The sequence below is a fragment of the Vigna radiata genome, unplaced genomic scaffold (genome assembly GCF_000741045.1).
Source record: "Vigna radiata var. radiata cultivar VC1973A unplaced genomic scaffold, Vradiata_ver6 scaffold_169, whole genome shotgun sequence".
Taxonomy (NCBI): Eukaryota; Viridiplantae; Streptophyta; class Magnoliopsida; order Fabales; family Fabaceae; genus Vigna; species Vigna radiata.
Genome location: NW_014542363.1, coordinates 247,197 through 267,187, shown reverse-complemented (window position 1 = coordinate 267,187; position 19,991 = coordinate 247,197). Strand labels below are relative to the sequence as shown.

The 19,991-nt window shown below is 33.7% G+C and overlaps 1 protein-coding gene across 1 annotated transcript; it reads right to left on the bottom strand.

The window, feature by feature from the left end:
* Positions 1 to 228: 228 nt before the first annotated feature.
* On the bottom strand, positions 229 to 2,401 carry LOC106779856. The gene is made up of 4 exons (XM_014668067.2): positions 2,053 to 2,401; positions 1,854 to 1,933; positions 1,694 to 1,757; positions 229 to 692 (listed from the first exon to the last, which is right to left on the bottom strand). Exons 1-4 carry the CDS (start codon positions 2,255 to 2,257, stop codon positions 532 to 534), a joined length of 510 nt encoding a protein of 169 aa, XP_014523553.2. The 5' UTR covers positions 2,258 to 2,401; the 3' UTR covers positions 229 to 531.
* Positions 2,402 to 19,991: the final 17,590 nt, after the last annotated feature.

Sequence of the window (19,991 nt, the reverse complement as noted above, 5' to 3'; positions counted from 1 at the left end):
CAATGCCGTGTGTAAATCACCATGATAATAGCATTCTTCCATGACAGGTTAAAACATTTGTTTACGATAATCAAGCACGTTATGTTGGGTTCCTCCTAATATAGAAATCAAAATTTGACTTTCCAAGACCATGTTTTACGAAATGTTGGCAATGCCAATCCCCTTTGACTACTAACACCAAGGAAAAGAAAAAACAAATTCATTGAGAATAATAATTAATTTAGAGTAATAGTACTTGTTAATTAGTTAGGTGAAGTCCTAGTTTTCATACAAGTTTTAGGGTTTTGCTCCCCAATGCTACATTGGAGGCAAAAGTGAAGACACAATATACACTGCACATGTTCCTAATTACACATTTATGGATCCTTGGAACTTTTCTCATCTTTTTACTCAATAACTTAAACTCACACTTACGTTTTTAACACTTTTAACACACATATTGAACAAAACTGTAACCTAATATAAGTACAAGCTTCAAAACCAACTAGAGTGAAAACTGTTTATGATTATGGTATTTTCTCTTCACCATGTTTATGGACCAACCGGCAATTTCTTGTTGTGTATGGGACGTCGTCTTCTCACTCGGGTATAATCCATGGTAAAGTATTGTGAAGGGTCATCAACCTCCATCCATTCTTGTCTTGTCCCCTTGTTGCCAAGCACCATGTTTTGCTTTCTATGGTATTGTTTCTCTGCAAAAGTTGCATGATTTAATAAACATGTTTAGCTGGTGAATCTTTTATTTCCAATATATAATAGTGCATAAAAGTGGATTCAAATCAGACATAAATTATAATACAAGTCCTTTTTGGATTTAATATATAGAATATTGTTTATGCTCAATTATAAAATATGCAATATTGCTTGAAGATATACAAAAGTGGGTTTCACTTTATTCTCATGAACACTCCATATTTCATCAATATATTTTGATTTATTAAAAACAAGACAGAAAAAAAATGAAAAATTAAGGAAGGTGAAATTTTTTATTGGTAAACATGGTATTGATTGTGAAAAAAAGAATGATTAGTACTGTAAGAAACCTTAAATGCACATAATGCAAGTAATTTTCTAATATATAGTTCATGCTTTACTCAAAGTGACATTACTGAAACTTGTTGGAGACACAAATTGCTGCTGTTTCTATGTACGCTGATAAGGAAAGTGAATATAGTAATTAAGTTTAAGTGAAGATGTACCGGATAATATGTGGCTAGAGCTTTTGTTTGTGACTTAATATGAAAATTTTAGAACATGAATCATAAGCAAAATATGCTCATCAACACATGCACATTCAAGTCAAACAATGAATACTGATAAGATAATGCAAAGTGATAATTGAGTAGGAGAGGAATGAGATCTTTCAGTAGTAGTGGATGAAAATGGAAGTGTGATAGCAACTATTTGTGTTAAACGCTAAAGTCCACAAATGCAACTATTTTCTCCACTTTTCATTTTTCACTTCTTTGTTTACCCCTAGCATGATGAAATTAACCTTACTTTGGTACATGAACCATGGGAAAGTAATAAATAGACTCTAAACTGCGGCTAACCTAGTTTTCATGAAAAGATTCTGAGATATGAGAGATTGCATGAACAAGCTTGGATTAATTAACAATAAGGAAGTTCTTTAAATTCATGCAGTCAATGAGTTATTTTGAGTAATGATTAAACACTTTTTGACGATCTTTACCTGCAGCAAAGGATTCATCATGTTTGTGTGGTCCAAGATCTCTGGCTTTTTCATCTTCTTTAACCTAATTTTTGGAAAATTATAAAGAACAAAGAACATAAATATTGATGAAAACTACTTAAGAGAACTAAAAAGAAGCTTTTTTAGACTCATGCAGTACTTTCTCAGTGAATCTTAGCTTTCTGGGAACCGCTGGTAGAGAAAGCTGCAGGTTTGTATTGACTGTTCCCATATTATCATCTGTAAGGAAGAATATGAAAAGTTATAATAAGGAGTTTGTTTGATGGATAATGATAATAAAAACTTGGAAACTGATTCACTTGTAACAAGTTCATGAGATAAAAAGAGGTTGTTCCCACCTTGAAGCTGGAGTGAAGAAGGTTGCAACTGAATATGGGAAGAAGAAGTCGGTAAAAGATAAGAGAAGGAAAAGGTAAGAAGAATGATGATGATTAGAAGCTCCATTTCTTTTCTTGAGATGATGCAGAGAGATACTTTCTTCAGCAGGTAGGTTTGGTTTATATACAAACCCAAGAAGGAAACCTGACAGACAGAAAAGGGCATAAGAGAGAGAAAGAAAGCAAACACAAAGCACAAAATGCAGAGTTCCGAAACAAGGATGGGAAAATCTTAAATATTTATTACTTGTTACTTTTTACTTTTTAAGGAGGCATCACGCAATTCAGGTTGTTGTTTGATTCACCTAATGTTGTAGGGCCCTTGGTTTCTTACTTTCGATAATAATTTGCTTTATCTCAGTGCATTGCTCCCTCAACCACACAAGCCTGTAATAATCTTTCTAGTTCCATCTTTTCTTACTTGTATCATAAAGGAAGAACAGTTATTGGACATGTCGATGATTTCGTCATCAGAGTTTGATATGATGTTTCTGTTAGAGGAAATTAAAGATATTTTGAACATTTTCTTAGTTGCCTTCCCCCTTCCATGATGTCAGTGATAGGGATGATAAGTTTTTCTGCATATGGCAAATTTTATCCCTTTTAATGCATAAGAGGCTATGGAAACTCTCTTTTTAGTCCTTTCGAATAATGACTTGTGGTTTGAATTCTTGACTCCTATGTACTTATAATGCATTTTCAATGAGTAAATTCACCTAATAATGTTTGGAGAGTAAATTTTTTAATGGAGTAATTTATTTTGTAGGGAATTTCAAAACAAATTAAAATCTTATAATTTTATTAAGATAAGGATTGTTTAAAATTGAAGAATTTAAAATTTTATCTAAAAAGTAAAAAATTAAAATTTTTCATATTCTCATATTCACATTTTTTTTATTCATATTTTTCACCTATTTGGTTTTGGTTTTGAATGTCATTTACTTGATTAAAATCGATACATTATCGAGTCAATTACGATTTGATTAGTGTCAACTCAATTTTTTTTTTCTTTTTCTGTTAGTAGGATTTATTTTAGTGATTTGTGTTGTTATAATATTTTTTTAGACCATTATTATTTCTTACCTAACGTTAGTTCAAATTTTATCTGTCAATGTTAAGAAAGTTCTTTTCTTAAGAATGTGAATTAAACTTTTCTTCAATTGATATGTTGTAAATGGTTTATTGATTATAATTTGATTTAATGAGATGATATAGAAAAAAGTGATTGGATGTTAAATGTAATGATAATTTTCTTTTTAAAAACAAGTTTTTATGACGTACATGGACAATTTATGTCATAATAGGTTAATTCTTAAAAACATCTACTATGATAAGTACACAATTATACATGTCATAAAAGTCGACATATTATGACAGGTAAATCCAATTCTATCATAATAAATTTTTCATATTATGACTCATAAGTGAAATTATGTCATAATAAACTCGACATATTATGATAGGTGACAGAAAATACTGTTAACACCCTGACAAGTGTACTAGATCGTATCAAATAATAAAGAGACGGTAAGTCTGAATATCGTTTCCCAAGGGACTATTAGGCCTAATCGTTCAAGTGAATTGATTTCTTAAGACTTGAATAAAATGAATTTAGAATTTAATAATGCAAAACAAAAGTAAACATGCAAATGCAAAGATTTGATCAATTGGCAAAGAAACTATATGGATGAATGATGTTGTTGGGTTTTACGGTTTCATCTTAATCCACTCTCAAGTATCTACTTTTCTTATTAAATTCAACTTTATTATCAATTTTCATGCAATTTTCTAGATTACCCTAAACTCGATGTCTCGACGAAGAGAGCCTGATCCCAATTACTAGTTTACTATTCCCAGTCTCCCTAGCAATTAGTCATGCATTTCAGTGAACAAAAGGTTAAAGCAATTGACCGTCCTATTCTTATTCCTTGGTAATATTTCATAATCAAGAGAATTCTCCTCATGTCTAGATTTCTCCGTATGTGTCCATATCGACAAAATCAATGATCATGACATTGAATGAGTTAAACAATGAAAGCTAAGAGTACAGAGAAGAAAACTCAAACTATTGATGATAAAAGTATATGAATAAAAAAAGAATTTCGATACAAAAGAGATTTAAAAGGATTACATTGTTCCCCAACAAAAAAGGGTTTTAGTTCACCATTGTCATGGTGAATCTAGATGGAAAAAATGGAAAATATGAAAGAACTAACCCTAGACTTGATAGATTGAAGCTTTTGTATCTAAAATACTCCTCCAAGGTCTGTAGAGAGTGTTCTGTCGTCTTTCTGCCAAAAGATACCCCCTCTGGTTCGTCTGGGATCTATTTATAATTCAGAGAAATAACGAAATTTTGGCCCAAGCCCATAAGTACACTGTCCAGCGGTGGCCGCCCGGCTGTAGTTATGACAATCTCTACCCCTCAACGCTGTAGCTTGAGTGGTCACTTTTCATTCCTTTGCCGAGTCAACCGCCCAACGGTGAGCGCTTGGCGGTAACTTCGATTCCAGCTTCACTCCTTGGCGGTAGCCTTTAAGTGCGTGGCAGTGTATACATTGAAGGTCACACCGCCTGGCGGTAGCTGCTGTTCACTTTTACTTCATTCTTCCACCTTCCTTTGCATCCAATACTTCTCTTCCTTCATCAAACCCTGATAATTCCTAACAAAACAAGGGAAAACCAAGCATATAACCTGAAAACCCACTTTGACTCTCTTTCTCTCTAACTTAAGCATTTTACATGATTCCAAGTTAATTCTAAGTAATAAAGGGTGTGTTTTGATATGAATTTCAAGTATGAAAATAACGGTTTTTAGACTGTTATCAAATACGTCATAGTATGTTGAACCTATTATGACATACATTTTGTTATGTCATAAAAAACGCGAACCTATTATGACTATCAGAAGTATAACGCTAGCTCACCTGCCATAATAGGTCAGTTTTACCCATCGTAAAAAGTGATTTCCTACACTAGTGTATTCTCTTTTCTTTTTAATGTTTGTGGTGACTTTTTTTTAATGTCTACGATGAACTTTTTTTATCAGTAGAAATGTTATTATTTTTTCAATAGTTGGTTTTTTATAATTTTAATCGGAAAGCTTTTAGTTGTCATTAATTAGGATTGTATTTTACCAATGCCAACTAATGAAAATTTTCAACAAACATTGATAAAACAGTCGGCAAAAACACTTCAACCATCAATATTGTAAAAGTAATCTTTATTACTATTAATATATATATCTTGACTTTTTTTCTTTTTATGTCTATAATGATTTTTTTATCAATAGATATGTTGTTTTTTTCAATTGTATTTTTTAATGTTAACGGAAAAGCTTTCAACCATCATTAATTATGATGGACACTTCCATGTATTTTCTTGTTGTCTTTTAAGATAGTCCTGATTGAATGATTTATACAGTTCTCGGTTGCCTACCAAGACGATCATGGTTGAACTTTTCATACTGTTTCCTATCGTCTATTAAGGTGGTTTTGGTTAAACCTTTCATGTAGTTTCATGCTGCCAATATACAAGATCCTGATTGAATCTTAACAACATTCGTAGTCAAACTCTACTTCAACAAAATTACTATGTAGTGGAAACAAAGTACTCGTAACACACATCCACTACTAAAATATGAATAAAAACACAAGTCATGAAAGCAAACACAGGATTGACATGAAAGTTGATTTTGTTGAGATTGTTGACAACACAAACTCTATATCAAACTGGTTTTTGATGATGGCAACTCAGTTCTTAATAACAATACATACGTTCCAGTATTACATGTTCTTATTCTGTAAAGTTTGTCATATCTGTTGAACATGTTTTGATTGAATTGCATTGTATGTTCCTATGCTTGATTGAGTGTTATATTTGTGGAACATGCTTGTATTGAAATGTGAGATAAAATGTTTTTAATCATTACACATTTCTGAAAGAAAAGATCACAGACACCTTTTGAACTTATATGTGCTGTGACAAAGTTCTAGTCCAGTCAAATACACTGTTAATGGAATCGACTATGCTAAAATCTTTGTACAGATTTTGTGAACATGTGCTGTGTGAGATTTTGGATTGAAAAGAATTTCAAAGTGATTTTTCATGTGTCAGTCGACATTGTGATGTGCATATTCGACTGTTACTGTTCTGTTTGAAATTCTGTTAAGCTTATAAGCTCCAACGGCTATATTTTCAAAAGTTAGTTAAAATTGTATGACTTGGTCAACTGTAATAAATGAGTCTTAATTTTGTTGACTGAGGAGCCTTTATGTTGATTGTCTGTTATAACTATTTTAATACAGTCGACTCTATTAGTAGGTTATTCGACTATAAATTAATTTGATGAAACAGAAAACTATAAATAGACAGAACACGAATTGTTTTGTGACTTTTTTGATCTGACATTTTCATTTTCCTCTTTCAGTTTGAATTCGTTAGAACCTCCAAGAATTCTCCAAGAAGACGGTGGTGATCTTGCTTGAGAGGAATTCCGAAGGAGAAGTCATTGTTCTCACTGGTTGATCAATATCTGCACAGAGAGGTGCTTTTGGTTTGATCTTGATGGGCTTGGCATCCTGCGAAAGACTGCTAGTTTTTGACTGAAGGCTTGGCAACCTGTGAAGTCTATTGTGATAGGCTTGGCATCCTGTGAAGAGTGATGGTGATACGTTGAGGATTATTCGACGTGGGTGCAGATTGTAGGAGAGGAGATTCTTGCTGCAATTCTGGTTTTGTGTGTGCAGCTATATTTTGTTTTGGGTTAGGGAGGAGATTTATATTTTTGCGTGGTGCTTCTATAAATTCCTTGTTGTAAAAACCGCAACCATTGTAGTGCATTTGCTTCCTGGGTTGGAAGGACACTGAATGTAGGCATTGTTGGCCGAACCAGTATAAACACAGTGTTTGAATTTTCTGATCCCTACACCCTTTATTTTCCAGTCGACTATATCTGCTTGGTAGTCAATTGCGTTTTTCCGCTGCATTAGATTTTCAATAACTTTCATTTCAAGGAAAGATCAAAAGCTTTGAATTTTTCATACCAAGATTGCGAAAAGATTTTAATTTTGAATCAACACCAATTCACCTTCCCTCTTGGTGTAAAAAGTAGGCTACATGTTTCATAGCAGATTTCATTGATAGTAAATTGTAATTACATCTTGTGGCCTATGCACTTGGCCATTCACAAAGCAAAGAAAACAAACAAGTAAAACTACATATATACAAAGTTTCTTTTACTCATCGACCCTGTTGTCATTATTATCGTCATCTTTAATCATAGGATTGACAAAGACTAAAGGACTAGCTCTAATAGCCTCCTCTTCGGACTCTTCAGCAACATCTTCCATTGCTTCTTGGGCTACCTTAGTGGCAATATCTCGTCAACATTGAGGATTCGAAATTCAAAGATGTCTTTATTAAGATCAAACCTCACACCCTTCTAGGAGATCTCTTGGTAAAGGAAATGGGCTTGGCGAATCACCTTGTTAAAATTGTTGGTGTTCTTAGTAAGTATATACTTCTGAAGCCCAACCATTTCGGCCTCCGTTGTTGCTCAACCTTGTCTCTCTTCCTTAAACTCCTTCTTCAGGGCCTTGTTCTCCTCTTCCATCTCTTTCTATTTATTCTTGGCTTTCTTCTTGGAGTCGAGGCACCTAGTTTTCCAAGTATTCAACCCCTTCATCTCTTCTTCAAAGGCCTTTTGCCATTCAGCTAGGCACTCTTTTCCTTTTCACATGCCTTTTGTACAGTGGCGAGGTCCTCAATCATTTTTGTCTTGTCACCATCAGCCAACTCCCTCTGCAACAAATTAGCTACCATCCGGCTAATGATAAGATACCTACTTTGAAACTCAAGCACTGTTAACAATAAAGTAGCCGGACTAGCCTCTTCTATCAGTTTCAGCTCATTCTCCTTTAGGTCAATCGATAACCCCTTACACATTGTAATCATAGGACCTTCCAAGTGATAACACTCAATATTTGCATGTTTTTCTAGGTTAAAAATCTTTTCTTAGGGTTATTTTCTTTTTAATTGTTTAGAGTTAGATTAGTTTTAGGTTTTTCTTTAAATTCTTTAGTTTTGTTTAATTTTAGTTAAAATAGAATTTTAGTGTATTTTTAGTACAGTTGTATATAATTAGGAAATTAATCTTTTTCTTTAATAAAAAAATCTTTTGATAAAAAAAAATAAAATATATTTCTTTTTAATTGATAAATCTCGTTCTCTTTTCTTTAATTTTTGATTTCTTTTTCTTTCTTTGTTGCAGATACAATTTAATTGGGCCCCGTTGTTGCTCTATTGATTAAAAGATACAAATAAGCTGAGCATAGTTGCTGTTGCTGCCATGTTATAGATTAGGCGTTGCTGCATTTCAAGATTGGGCCACTGATGGATTTGAGATTGGGCCAGCAGATCTGTTGTGCTGCTCTTGTCATTTGGGCATAAGTTGGACGGCGTCGTTCTGAACCTGGCAGAAGACACTGGTCACTTGCTCGCGAATTATTTGGAAGAAAACGTCGAATGTTCGAGAGAAAGGAGGAAGCAACCAAAGCTAGGGCAGAGCGAGAGCTGAAAAGAAGGAGCTCCACTGGTGTGGTTCTCTGCCCGGAGAAGAAGACCTGACCGGCGGGAAAATGAAGAGCTGATCGAAGGGCTGATAACGCAAGCTTGTAGCAAATGAACAGTGGCCATTGGATCAAGAGAAGGAAGCGTTGAAGAGAAGGTTCCTCTTTTATATTTTTTTTTTCTTTCTTTTTCTTTCTTTGTTTTTTTTTTCAACACTATAAAAAGGACAGAGACACTTTCAGATAGACAGAGACACTTTCCCTATTTTTTTCGTTTTTAGAGAGCGATGTGAGAGTTCTAGGGTTTAATCGCACATCCGGTAGATTCGATTTCTCGTGTTGTTGCTCATTTCTTTTCGGTACATTCTTGTATTCTTGTTCTTGTTAATAAATTTCTGTGATGTTTCTCTACGTTGATCATTTGATATTTTCGTTGTGTTGATTTTTCCTGTGTTTTGTGTTCCTAATCAATGAAGTGTGAATATGTTTTGTGTGATTTGATTTGAAATCGAGTTGAACTCGTAACTCTGACATAGTAATTTCTTTTTGAAATTAAACGACTCTACAGTGAGCGTGTATGACCGAGATGTCTTCTCGAGTCAGAGTGAGTTCAACAAGAGAAAAATATTGTTTTAGTTTTTGTCATTTTCTTTAGTTAGAATTTTTTCATGTTTTAGAATAAACAACAAGTGTTGATTGTGAAGTTAGAGTTTCTATATTGTTCTTCATATTTTGATTTCGTTATGAATTGTAAAGTTGCAGTAGTATTTTAATAAGTGTTAGTTACATTTAGAATAGTGATCTGTTTCTGGTATTGATTAGAAGATTGAATTAGAGTTGAAATTGTTGTGGTTTGTTACAGTGAGTATGCATTTGCACAAACTAAGTTCTGATTTGAGACTTAATTACCCCAAAGAGGGTATAAATTTACAAGATGTCTTCTTGAGTTGCAAATAAATATTGTACAGTAATAATCCTTTCAGTTTGGATTCCAATTCATGAAGCTAATCAATGATTTAGTGTGTGAGTAATATTTTTAGGTGTTCTAGATTTTGATTTAGTAATTCTTCATCCATTTATAGTATTTTCTCTTTGCTTAATGTTTTGAATTGATAATTCGTGTTTGAGAGTTCTGATAATTGGATTTTAGATTTTAAATTCTTAGATTTCAGGTCCTGTAATCATGATTCATTCCACTTTAATTTTTTTCAATTCATGACACCATTCCTTCACTGTCCAGATTGAATTCATTCTTTCATTTTATCATTTCATTTAGCTGAAGTCAGTTAGCATTTAGATTTTCTTTAGCATTTACTTTTGTGAATATATTTTGTATTGTTCCAGTTTTAGCATATAGGTTTTTTTTTTACTTCTTTTCTTTAAATAGGTTTTGTTTTAAATTTGATTTTTTTTTCTTTTAAATTCCATTCATTTTAAATGTCCCCACCTGTAGATAGTAATAAATAAAATAACAAGATCTAACTCCACACTTTAATCTTAAATCTGCTGAGTCTTTGGATTGACTCCTGGTCAGCCCTATACTATATTAGGGGGACAGGATTTGTTGACTTTTAGCGCGACATAAAAGCCTTTCAACAAATGGCGTCGTTGCCAGGGACTCGGCGAATTAAGTCTTAGAGTGTTAGGTTAGTCTTGTTTAGGTTTGTTTCTTGATTGTATTTTTGTTTCATGCATTCATACCTGTACCTTTATAGTTTAGGATTTTTATTTAGTGTAAATATTCATTCCCTGTGTTGTTTTAGTAATTGAATTTTAATTCTGGAAACTGTCCTGGTGTTATTTTTCTTGTTTCTTTGTGCTTGATTGGCACTTTTGNTGAGAAGGTTTAGGCTNAGTGTGTTCTGCCAAACCTTGGGGAGTTAGTGAATTTTGTTTGGGGTAGTTTTAGTGGCTTGNGAGTGNTGTAANTGGGCTGTTTAGCAAGACTTTGCCTATGGAGAAGTCCATGAGAGATCTGGCCTANCAAGAAATAGGTCATCAGCTGGTGTGCACTCATTTACCTCTAGAGCAGAATGCATCTGGAGTTGAGCTTAAGCCTGGGTTCATAAGGTTGNTGCCCACCTTCCATGGATGGGAGCATGAGGACCCTCATCAACATATCAGAGAATTTATTCTGGTATGCTCTTCTATGAAACCATCTGGAGCTGATGAAGAACTGGTGATGATGAAGGCTTTTCCCCTATCCCTGCAAGACACTGCTAGGTATTGGATTATTTACCAGCAGCAGCCTTTTGGAAGTTGGCAAGAGATGCAGCTTAGATTTTTTAATAGATTTTTCCCAGCATCAAGAGTATCTTATTTTAGGAGGAAAATCTGCACCATTGAGCAAGGGCAGAATGAGAGTTTGGCTGATTTTTGGGACAGATTCAATCAATTATGCCTCATGTGCCCAAATCACCAGTTGCAGGATTCTTTGCTCCTAACATACTTCTATGAAGGTCTGCTGCAGAGAGAGAATGCTGATTGATGTGGCTGCTGGAGGGTCCTTAATGAATAAAACTCCAGCTGAAGCAAGACAGCTGTTGAGTAATATGGCTGAATGCTCCTATCAAGGATCTTTGTACAATAAAGCAGCTCCTCCTGTACCAGAATTTGGGGCAGAATCCAAGGACTTAAGGGAATTAACTCAAGTGATGTCTCAGCTGGTGGAAAAAGTGATGTTGCTAAACCAGGAACCTTTAGAGGATAAGATGACAGCATCAGGGGTGTTAGACTGGTCTGAGAACACAGGAAATGCAACCTGTGATGCAGTAGCCAATAATTGGAAAGGGAACTGGAGCACAGTGAACTTGCAGGAGCCTCAACAAAATTATTTGGAAAATGAACAGTCAGCTGGCTGTATTGAAGATGATAAAAAGAGCAGTGTAAGAGTGGAAGCTAACCGTGCAGAGGAGAATGGAACTACCAAGTACATTCCTCCTCACTTGAGAGGAAAGTCTAAACTTGGGAAGATGCTGCCAGCCCAACAAAAAGAGGTGCAGTTAAATAGGACTGCTAATACCAGTGCAGTCGTATTAAGAAGTGGAAAAGAGTTGCATGCTTCAGCAGAGAAAGAGAAAAATGTTGAGGATGAGCAGCAGCCAGAAATCATAGTTGAACCACCCTTCCCAGTTAAATCTGCACCTGTAGAAAAGAAATTGGAAACTGATGCTAAGTTATTGAAGATTTTTCAGAAAGTTGAAATTAATATGCCTCTGCTGGAAGCAATCAAACAGGTGCCTAAATATGTCAAGTTCCTTAAAGAGGTATGCACCTATAAAAGAGGACTTGGAGACACATAGAGACACTCTCGAGAGACACTTTCAATTTTTACTGTTTTTCGCTCTTTAGATTAGGGTTTTCATTTCTCGTGCTTTTGGAGCGAAACACTCACGATGGTAACAGCCCGTGGTGGCTCCGATTGTGCATTTCGTTCGGTACACTGATAATGACATATTTTGCTATGATTTCAGTAGTGAAATTGAGAGAAAATGACAACTCTTTCTTAGCTTTATACCTTCTTTATGCCTCAATTTGTTAAGTTTCTAAGTAGCTACATCTTTAGTTGAATTCATTTAAATTGCTTCACTAATCCCCACTTTTTGGTTGTTAGATCATATACATGAAGCTTGTTGGCCAAACCGACGAATGGAAGAACCACAGAAGAAAGAATGAATGTAAAAGAGGAAATATTGAGCAAAGATTGATGCTGCCGCTGGGGTGCAGCTAGGGTGCAGCTGAGCCTCATTCTCCTCTGGAATGCTGTAGCTGGGGTGCAGCTGGGGTGCAGCTGAGCGCCCTGCTCCCTCGAAGGCTGCCGCTGAGGTGCAGCTGGGGTGCAGCTGAGCGCCCTGCTCTCTGGAAAGCTGCACCTGGGGTGCAGCTGAGGTGCAGCTGAGCGCCCAGCTCTCTGGAAATTTGCAGCTGGGGTGCAGCTGAGCGGTGGCAATGCTGATGTGGAAAAATTAGGTCTTTTTAGGCCTAAAACGCGAGGGGCTTGGCATCTTTGGTACCCAGACTCGTTTTCTCTCGTTTTGGAGCTCTTGGAGGCAGCTTGGAGCTGTAGGAACACTCCTTCTTCTTCCTTGGGTTCTCTTCCTTCTTCCATTTCCACCATTGTTGTAAGCTTGAGCTCTCCATTCATGGAGAGCTAGTTTCATTATTGTTGGGGGATCGATGTAACCACTAAACTCTTATGTAAAGCATTTTGGTTTGAATGAATATATACCTCTTTCATTGATTGTTAGTGTTTAATTCCTTCTCTTAATGCTTGTTGTGAAGTTGCTACCCATGACATGATTTAGGGTTTCTTGATATTGGGAAATGTTGGGTAAACCTTGACTTGGGTTAAACACCTAAAGGAAATAGTATCTAGGGATAGAACTAGGACCTTTGGATGTCTTAAAATCTCATTTCTTAATGCGGAAATAATCATTAGGTTTTCCAAGGGATTGGAGTCTAATGAGGAAGTCTAGGCTCTTTCAACCAAGGGATTGGGGTTTGAGTAAATTAGTAGATTGACATTGACATATTAATGAAGAGGAAGTGATTTTCTATGCATAAGAGTGAAGTAGGTGAAATCATACCCCCAACAATACTATTCCATATCATTTCTCATCTTACCATTTCCAAGTGTTTGAGTACCTAAGATCACTTTTATCATTTATGTTTCATATTTACTTTAATTGCACCAAAACCCAAATTATGAAAGCATTCTTTAGTCTAGGTTAGTTAGAAATTATATGATTGTCTAGTGCAACGAGTCTCTTGGGAAACGATATTCGGTCTTACCGGTTTTATTACTTGAAACGATTTGGTACACTTGCCAAAGTCTCAACATACACTCTATTGTAATTGTTCTTTGTTGTTAATAAAATGTGTTTTTTTCCTTTGATGTGTTCTTTGTTTTGTGTGCTTTATGATTCTGTTGTTTCGAATTTGTTTTCTTCAATGTTTCCGTTCTTATTCATATTATGTGATTGTGTTTCGTGTTCTTGTGTGTTGTTTCTTGTTCNTNATTGAAAATAAGTTGAACTCTAGANATCTGCACATTGTAAATTTCTTTTCGGAATTACACGACCCCGAGGTGGGCGTAAATGAACGGGATGTCTTCCCGAGCCAGATAAGAGTTCAATCCATAAAAAATATTTTAATTCATATTGTTTTAGTTTCTGTTTGTGAGTTGCGTTTGTGGATTTAGAATTGAATTTGTTTTGATTTGGTAAATCAATTGATTGTTATTCATTTTTAGTTCTGTATTAGAACTTTAGACCCCGAGGTGGGCAACTTATGAACGGGATGTCTTCCTGTATAATAATAATTCAATTGATAGGCCATTTCAAGCATTTTAATTCAGATTTGTGATTTTTATCCAATGATTTTTGTTCTGTTTAGTAGTTTAGGTTATGCTCTGTTTGTAATGGTTAGAGTTAGTTCTGATTCGTTTCTCACTTGATTCTTTGCTTTAATCATTAGTTATAGGTATTTCTTGTTGACTTTTCTTTAGTGTAGATTTTACCATTCTGTATGCAACACTAAAATTCAATTACCTTTGACATGTACATATTCATTTAGCTTTTAGGATTTGTTTAGCTTTTAAAATCCAATTTAATTTGCATATCCATATTCATTAGTTTTATAACATTTTCTTTGCATAGCTTCTGTTGTTGTTTCTGTCATAGGTAGTTTAGATTTCTATTTTTTTTTTATTTTTCTTTTTAGTTCATATTCTTCTTTCTTTCAAACAAATTTTAATTCAGTTTTAATTCTTTTCTTTTTCATTTTAATATTTTTACTGTCCCCACCTAGCATTAGTAGTAGACAATTAGTAAAATAATACAAGATTTAACCCTACACTTTTGATCTTAATTTTGTCGAGTCCTAGGATTGATATTCTGGTCATCCCTATACTGCATTAGTGGGGACCAGTTCTTTGTTCTGTCTTAAGCGACTAAAAGACAGTTCAACACCAAGCCACTCAAGGCGAATGACTTACACCTTGAGGTAACACCTTCACTAAGGCAAAGTAGTTTCTCCCTTAACTTCTTCCTATATTTCACAACCCTTCTTTGATTAGATGACAAAGTCCTTTTGCTGCCACTGGTTCTTGATCTTCTTAGTCTCATCAGCTAACTGATTCCTAAGGCAATGGGAGATGACCTCATCCCCTCCTACTTTAGTAGCATGCTAAGTCGTATAACTTGTAAGCAGCACAAAATGCTTAGATCAGTTCAAAAATGTTCAAGTTATAACTTATTCTACACTTACAGTAATTGACCTAGTTGACAAGTAACTGTAACAATGTTTTTGGTTGGAAACTTCTTTGACAGTTGCTCCAAGATACTTATAATCCTCCAATACTCCTCAAATAGAATGTCCTTTGGCCTTTTCTTGTATCTCAAAAGGTTGTTAGTCCAATAAAAGAGAAACTTTTTATCACCATTCTCATTGAAAAAGTGTGACCTGTTGACAAGGTTAATCACCACCCTGAAAAATCCGTTCTTAAAATTCTTGAAAGAATATGAGTAGACGCCTAGGAGATAAGTACCTGACTTGCTCACTGATGATTGCATATTTATTCCCTCATTTTAGGTTAGTTTTAATACTTTTATTCTATTTTTGTGCATAAAAGAGTGATTTAAATATGATTTCTAACAATTGGACGTATTGATTTTGTGAAATAAAAATGTCTTAGAAAGTGATTTTTATTTGCATAAATTATTTTTGAATATTTTAATGTTTATTGATACAACTAAAGTTAATTAAAATTGTAAAAGAAATTTCTCCAAGCTTCAAAATAAGACCAAAATTAGCAAATTTCGGAAAAATCTATTCTACACCCCTAGCTTTTACTTACAAACTCCCTTTTTCAAAAATTAGGTAACAAAATTAACTTTTACTATTTCACCTTCCTATTTCCTTATTCTTACACCTCTTTCCACTCATAAAATTATATTAACCAGATCTTGTCATGTGGCAAACATCTGCCCAACTATATGTTGCCACATGACAACATCCTAACACACAAAAACAAACCAAATAGATGTTGCCATGTCATCATCTTTAACTTCTCACCAACTGAAAACCCTAGTCACCATCGAAGCCATTATTGTCAATATGCTTTTTCTATCTTGCAACACCATTAGAGCAACTCACGTTCATCACTAGATTTCGAGTCAACCACTAAAACTACATCATGCCATCAGGTTCACTACTTGTGCTAGTCGTGTTCACCTAACACCATCATTGGAGAGCCATACACATATCAACGTACATTGTGAGACAACCTGCATCGGAACTCCAAAATGTAGCACCACTAAATCTCCTTCGTTGGACGAACCACCGTGCCTAAAGCACACCCACACAAAGACGTAAACCCCAAATCGTGAGTTTAAAGCCTCACTAGTGTCTACCAAAATACCATGAAAACCTTCCATTACCACCAGAACACACCTGCGTCCCGAACAAACACCCAAAATCGCACCCTTCATCGTAGATCCGAAATCTAGAGGCCACAAACTTGCAACGAAATAAAACCAACCACTACACCAACATAGATTTCCTCTACAAACCCAAAAACCCTAATTTTGGGAGAAAGAGGGAACTATCACGTGGTAGTTCTTCATTAGACGATCAATTATTAAACTCTGGTGAAACAAAAGGGTCTAAAGTGTAAATATTAATATCTTTTGGATTTCTCAACAATTATGGACAAATAAGAAGGATTGAATTGGAATTTATGGCAAAATTCTATTGTTGATAATTTATTAGATATTTTATAAAATAATTAATTTAATTATACATGAAAATATCAACCAAGAATATCTTCCAAATATTTTTAAAACTAATCAAATCTATTAATTATTTGGGAGATAATATTGTATATTTATGCCCTTATTCTCCCTCTAAGAGTTATCAAATCTGTATCTTTTCAAAAACCTTTTTGGTTGCTTTGTAAATTCAAAAGTGAATTAAACTATTTGATATTTAGCTTAGTTGAGTTAAACAATCTAGTCAGTTTACTAGAATTGAGCCCAAGAATGGTTGATAATACTTGTTCAAAAACAGAAGTGGTTAAACTCATGTAATCTTTCTTAAAGATTAGTGGAATCTCTTAAGAGGTTTTAAGAGAGAACTGCATATAACTTAGGTTGGAGCGAATTAGTATAAAAATTGTGTGTTATTACTTTACTTTATAAACGTTTTCCTGAACACTCTTTTAAATACACCAGCATCTAAAACCTATTGTAGACCGTCTAACCGCTGTAAAAGTCATTCAATATGTTGAATTGCAAAAAAGTTTTAAAACATTATTCAAACTCCCATTTCTATTGTTTTCCTTTGTTCTGTCACTGATTTGTCATTTTCTTAATGAAAATATTGTAATTGAAAAAGTATACTTTTAATGAAATAAATTAATTTTTTTTTATTTTTGATTTAAAAAAGAAACTAAAAATAATTTTCAGTGTAAATTTGTTAAATTAACTTCAAACACATAATAACATGAATTTCATTCATCACATTAAAAATAACTTTACTTGAAGCATTTTAGAAATATGATTATGTTTTCAACATAAACAAAAATAACCAATAAAAGTTTAAAGTATTTGTTGGGAAACATTTAAAGAAAAAATAATTTTGTTTATTAAGAAAGCATTTTAAAGTTTAGAAACATAGAATAAGAAAAACAAAAAGACCCTTTAAAAATATTAAATGTAAAAAGAAATTAAAAAAGGTATTGAAAATGAAAAATAATAAACATACACGTTCATGAGAGGTACACTTATATTTTCATATGTTGGTTACAATAGTGCAATGTTGCAGTTAGATTGGTATAATTGTTCCTTAATTTCTTTTACAACACTTTAATTCACTTCACTTTCATTTCATCAACGAGGGTCAAATCGAGTCGAATTAAGATAAAGGTTCAATTAAGTCGACTCGGAATGATGGCTCAATTGAGTTAGTTTAGACCATAGACTCAATCACGTTGATTTGGAATGAAAGTCCAACCAATTTTGCCTAACTTGAAATTTAAGATGAATTAACCGAGTCAAGTCAATCTAAGGCAAAGCTTGAGACGAGTTGATTGATTGAATAATAAGACAAGTAGACGCCTCAAAGTCGAGTTAATTTGGTATAGGTCATGAGTCAAGACGTGTTATTTGGGGCGAAGGTCGAGATAATTCGACCTAGACCTAAGTTTCAAATGAGTAGACTTAGACCAGAGGTCGAGACACTTTAATTGTGTCGAAAGTCGAGACTAATTGGCGAAGGGAAAGGGAAGAGCTAATTCACTGCAAGTCAAAGCTTAAGTCGAGTTAGTTCGGATCGAAGGTTGAGACAAGTCGTCTAGGACCAAAGATTGAGTCAGGTCTCTTCATTTCAAAGGTCGAGACAAGTTGGCTCAGGCCATAGGTCAAGCCAATTCGACATGGGTTAAAGGTCGTGACAAGTAGGCTTGAACCAAAGGTTGAGACAAGTAGTTTAGGCCTAGGCTCTAGCTGAAGGAGCAAATGAGTAAACTCGAGTCAAAGGTTGAAATAAGTAGTTCAGGATGAAGGTCAGGACCAGTCATTCTAGACCAAAGGCCGGGAGTCGTTCTGCATCAAATATTGAAATGAGTTGGCTCAAACCAAAGATTTAAAAGAGTAAGGTCGTGACAATGGTATAAACGAGTTAGTCCGAGCCGACAATTTGGATGAGTAAGTCTAAGCCATAGGTAGGACTATTTCAAATGAAACTAAAGATTAAGATGAGTCGTTTAAAGTCGAAAGTCAAACTAAGTGAACTCGAACAAAAGGATATAACTCAATTATCCATTTGTTTTAAAATAAAATTTTGCCTTAAAATTAAATTAAATTACTTTATCTAAACAAAAAAAATTGTAATATTAAATATTTCAATCACTTCATGCAAAATAATTTTGTAAAAATTAAAAAAAAATCTATTTAATTCAATATATTAAAATTTTTTGAAATTGTTGAAATTTCTGGTAAAATTAACTTAATGTTTCTCATGTCACACTATATATTCACGAAGTTATCAACAAAAATAAATATGTAAATTCAAATTACTAATTCATTTTACTGATGATTTTAAAGTTTATATTACCGATGAATTTTGCTAACGAATATAATTCTATATGTAAAATTCATTGATAAAATCTTTAATAATTGCATATGTTAAAATTCGTCTTTAAAATTCATCAATAATTTAAAATTCTTAATACAAACTAGATCATAAAATTTTTTGACAAATTTTATTGACAAATTGTTTCATTAGTCATTACTATCTAATTTTTTCACCGATAATTATGAATGAATTTTATCGATAGATCTTTATTCATCAATAGTTTTAATTTATTTACTGATTTTAAATATTATCGACAAATTTTAATAATTATTAATTTTAATTTTTTTAATAGTGTAAATTTTGAAGACTTTCTCCTTCATATCATTTGTATTCAATACATAAATCTTAACATCAATTTTACGACTTGAATGAGACTAACAATCTTTCATCATCGTCAAGATTTGTTTACATGTGAGCTCATTTTCTCATGAAAATTTTACATCGATAACACGTACTCATTATAATTATTTAAAAAAAGAGATTACAGCACCCTATAAATACTTTGAATGTAGTATAACAACAAAAAGAAAAACCTATGGGAATGGAACTTTCTAGCTAGCAGACTACGTACCTAGGAAGTGAAGATCGTACATTGTAAACTGAAATTTCTACGACGATTCACATGACATAACAGTTCTACAACTGTACGCGGTTACTATACTGTTCCACAAACTACCACTTTATTAGGCTCTCGAAACTCACCAAGTGGACCAACATTCATGCAAGTCAAAAAAAGATGCTACATTGTTTTGTTAGTAACTGTAGTGGGAACTGCAAACTGATTCAAATATGCTAAGGTATCACTTCAAGCTTACATCTCATAGTCAAAACGCATGTTCATCGTCATCGTCATCGTCCTAGAAATACTTGTGCTTTTCGAAGCTGCCCACATGCAACGCTTTTCATCAAACATTAGGGCGCAGTGTTTCAGGAAAGATTAGCTTTTTGTCTAAATGTGCCTCCCAAATATAAAATTACGTGATATTCATTCATTTTTTTTTAATGAACACTATGAATAGACAGCTAAGTATCCAAGTTCATCGTGGAGTGTTTAAAACAAATTTAATCTTTTGTTTTATTTTTTAAGTGTTTATAGAAAATTTGTCTAAATAAGTCCATTATTTAATTTGTAGAAACTCTTTCATGTAATTTTCTTCAATTTTTAAACTTTTACATGTATTAAATTTATTAGTTTAT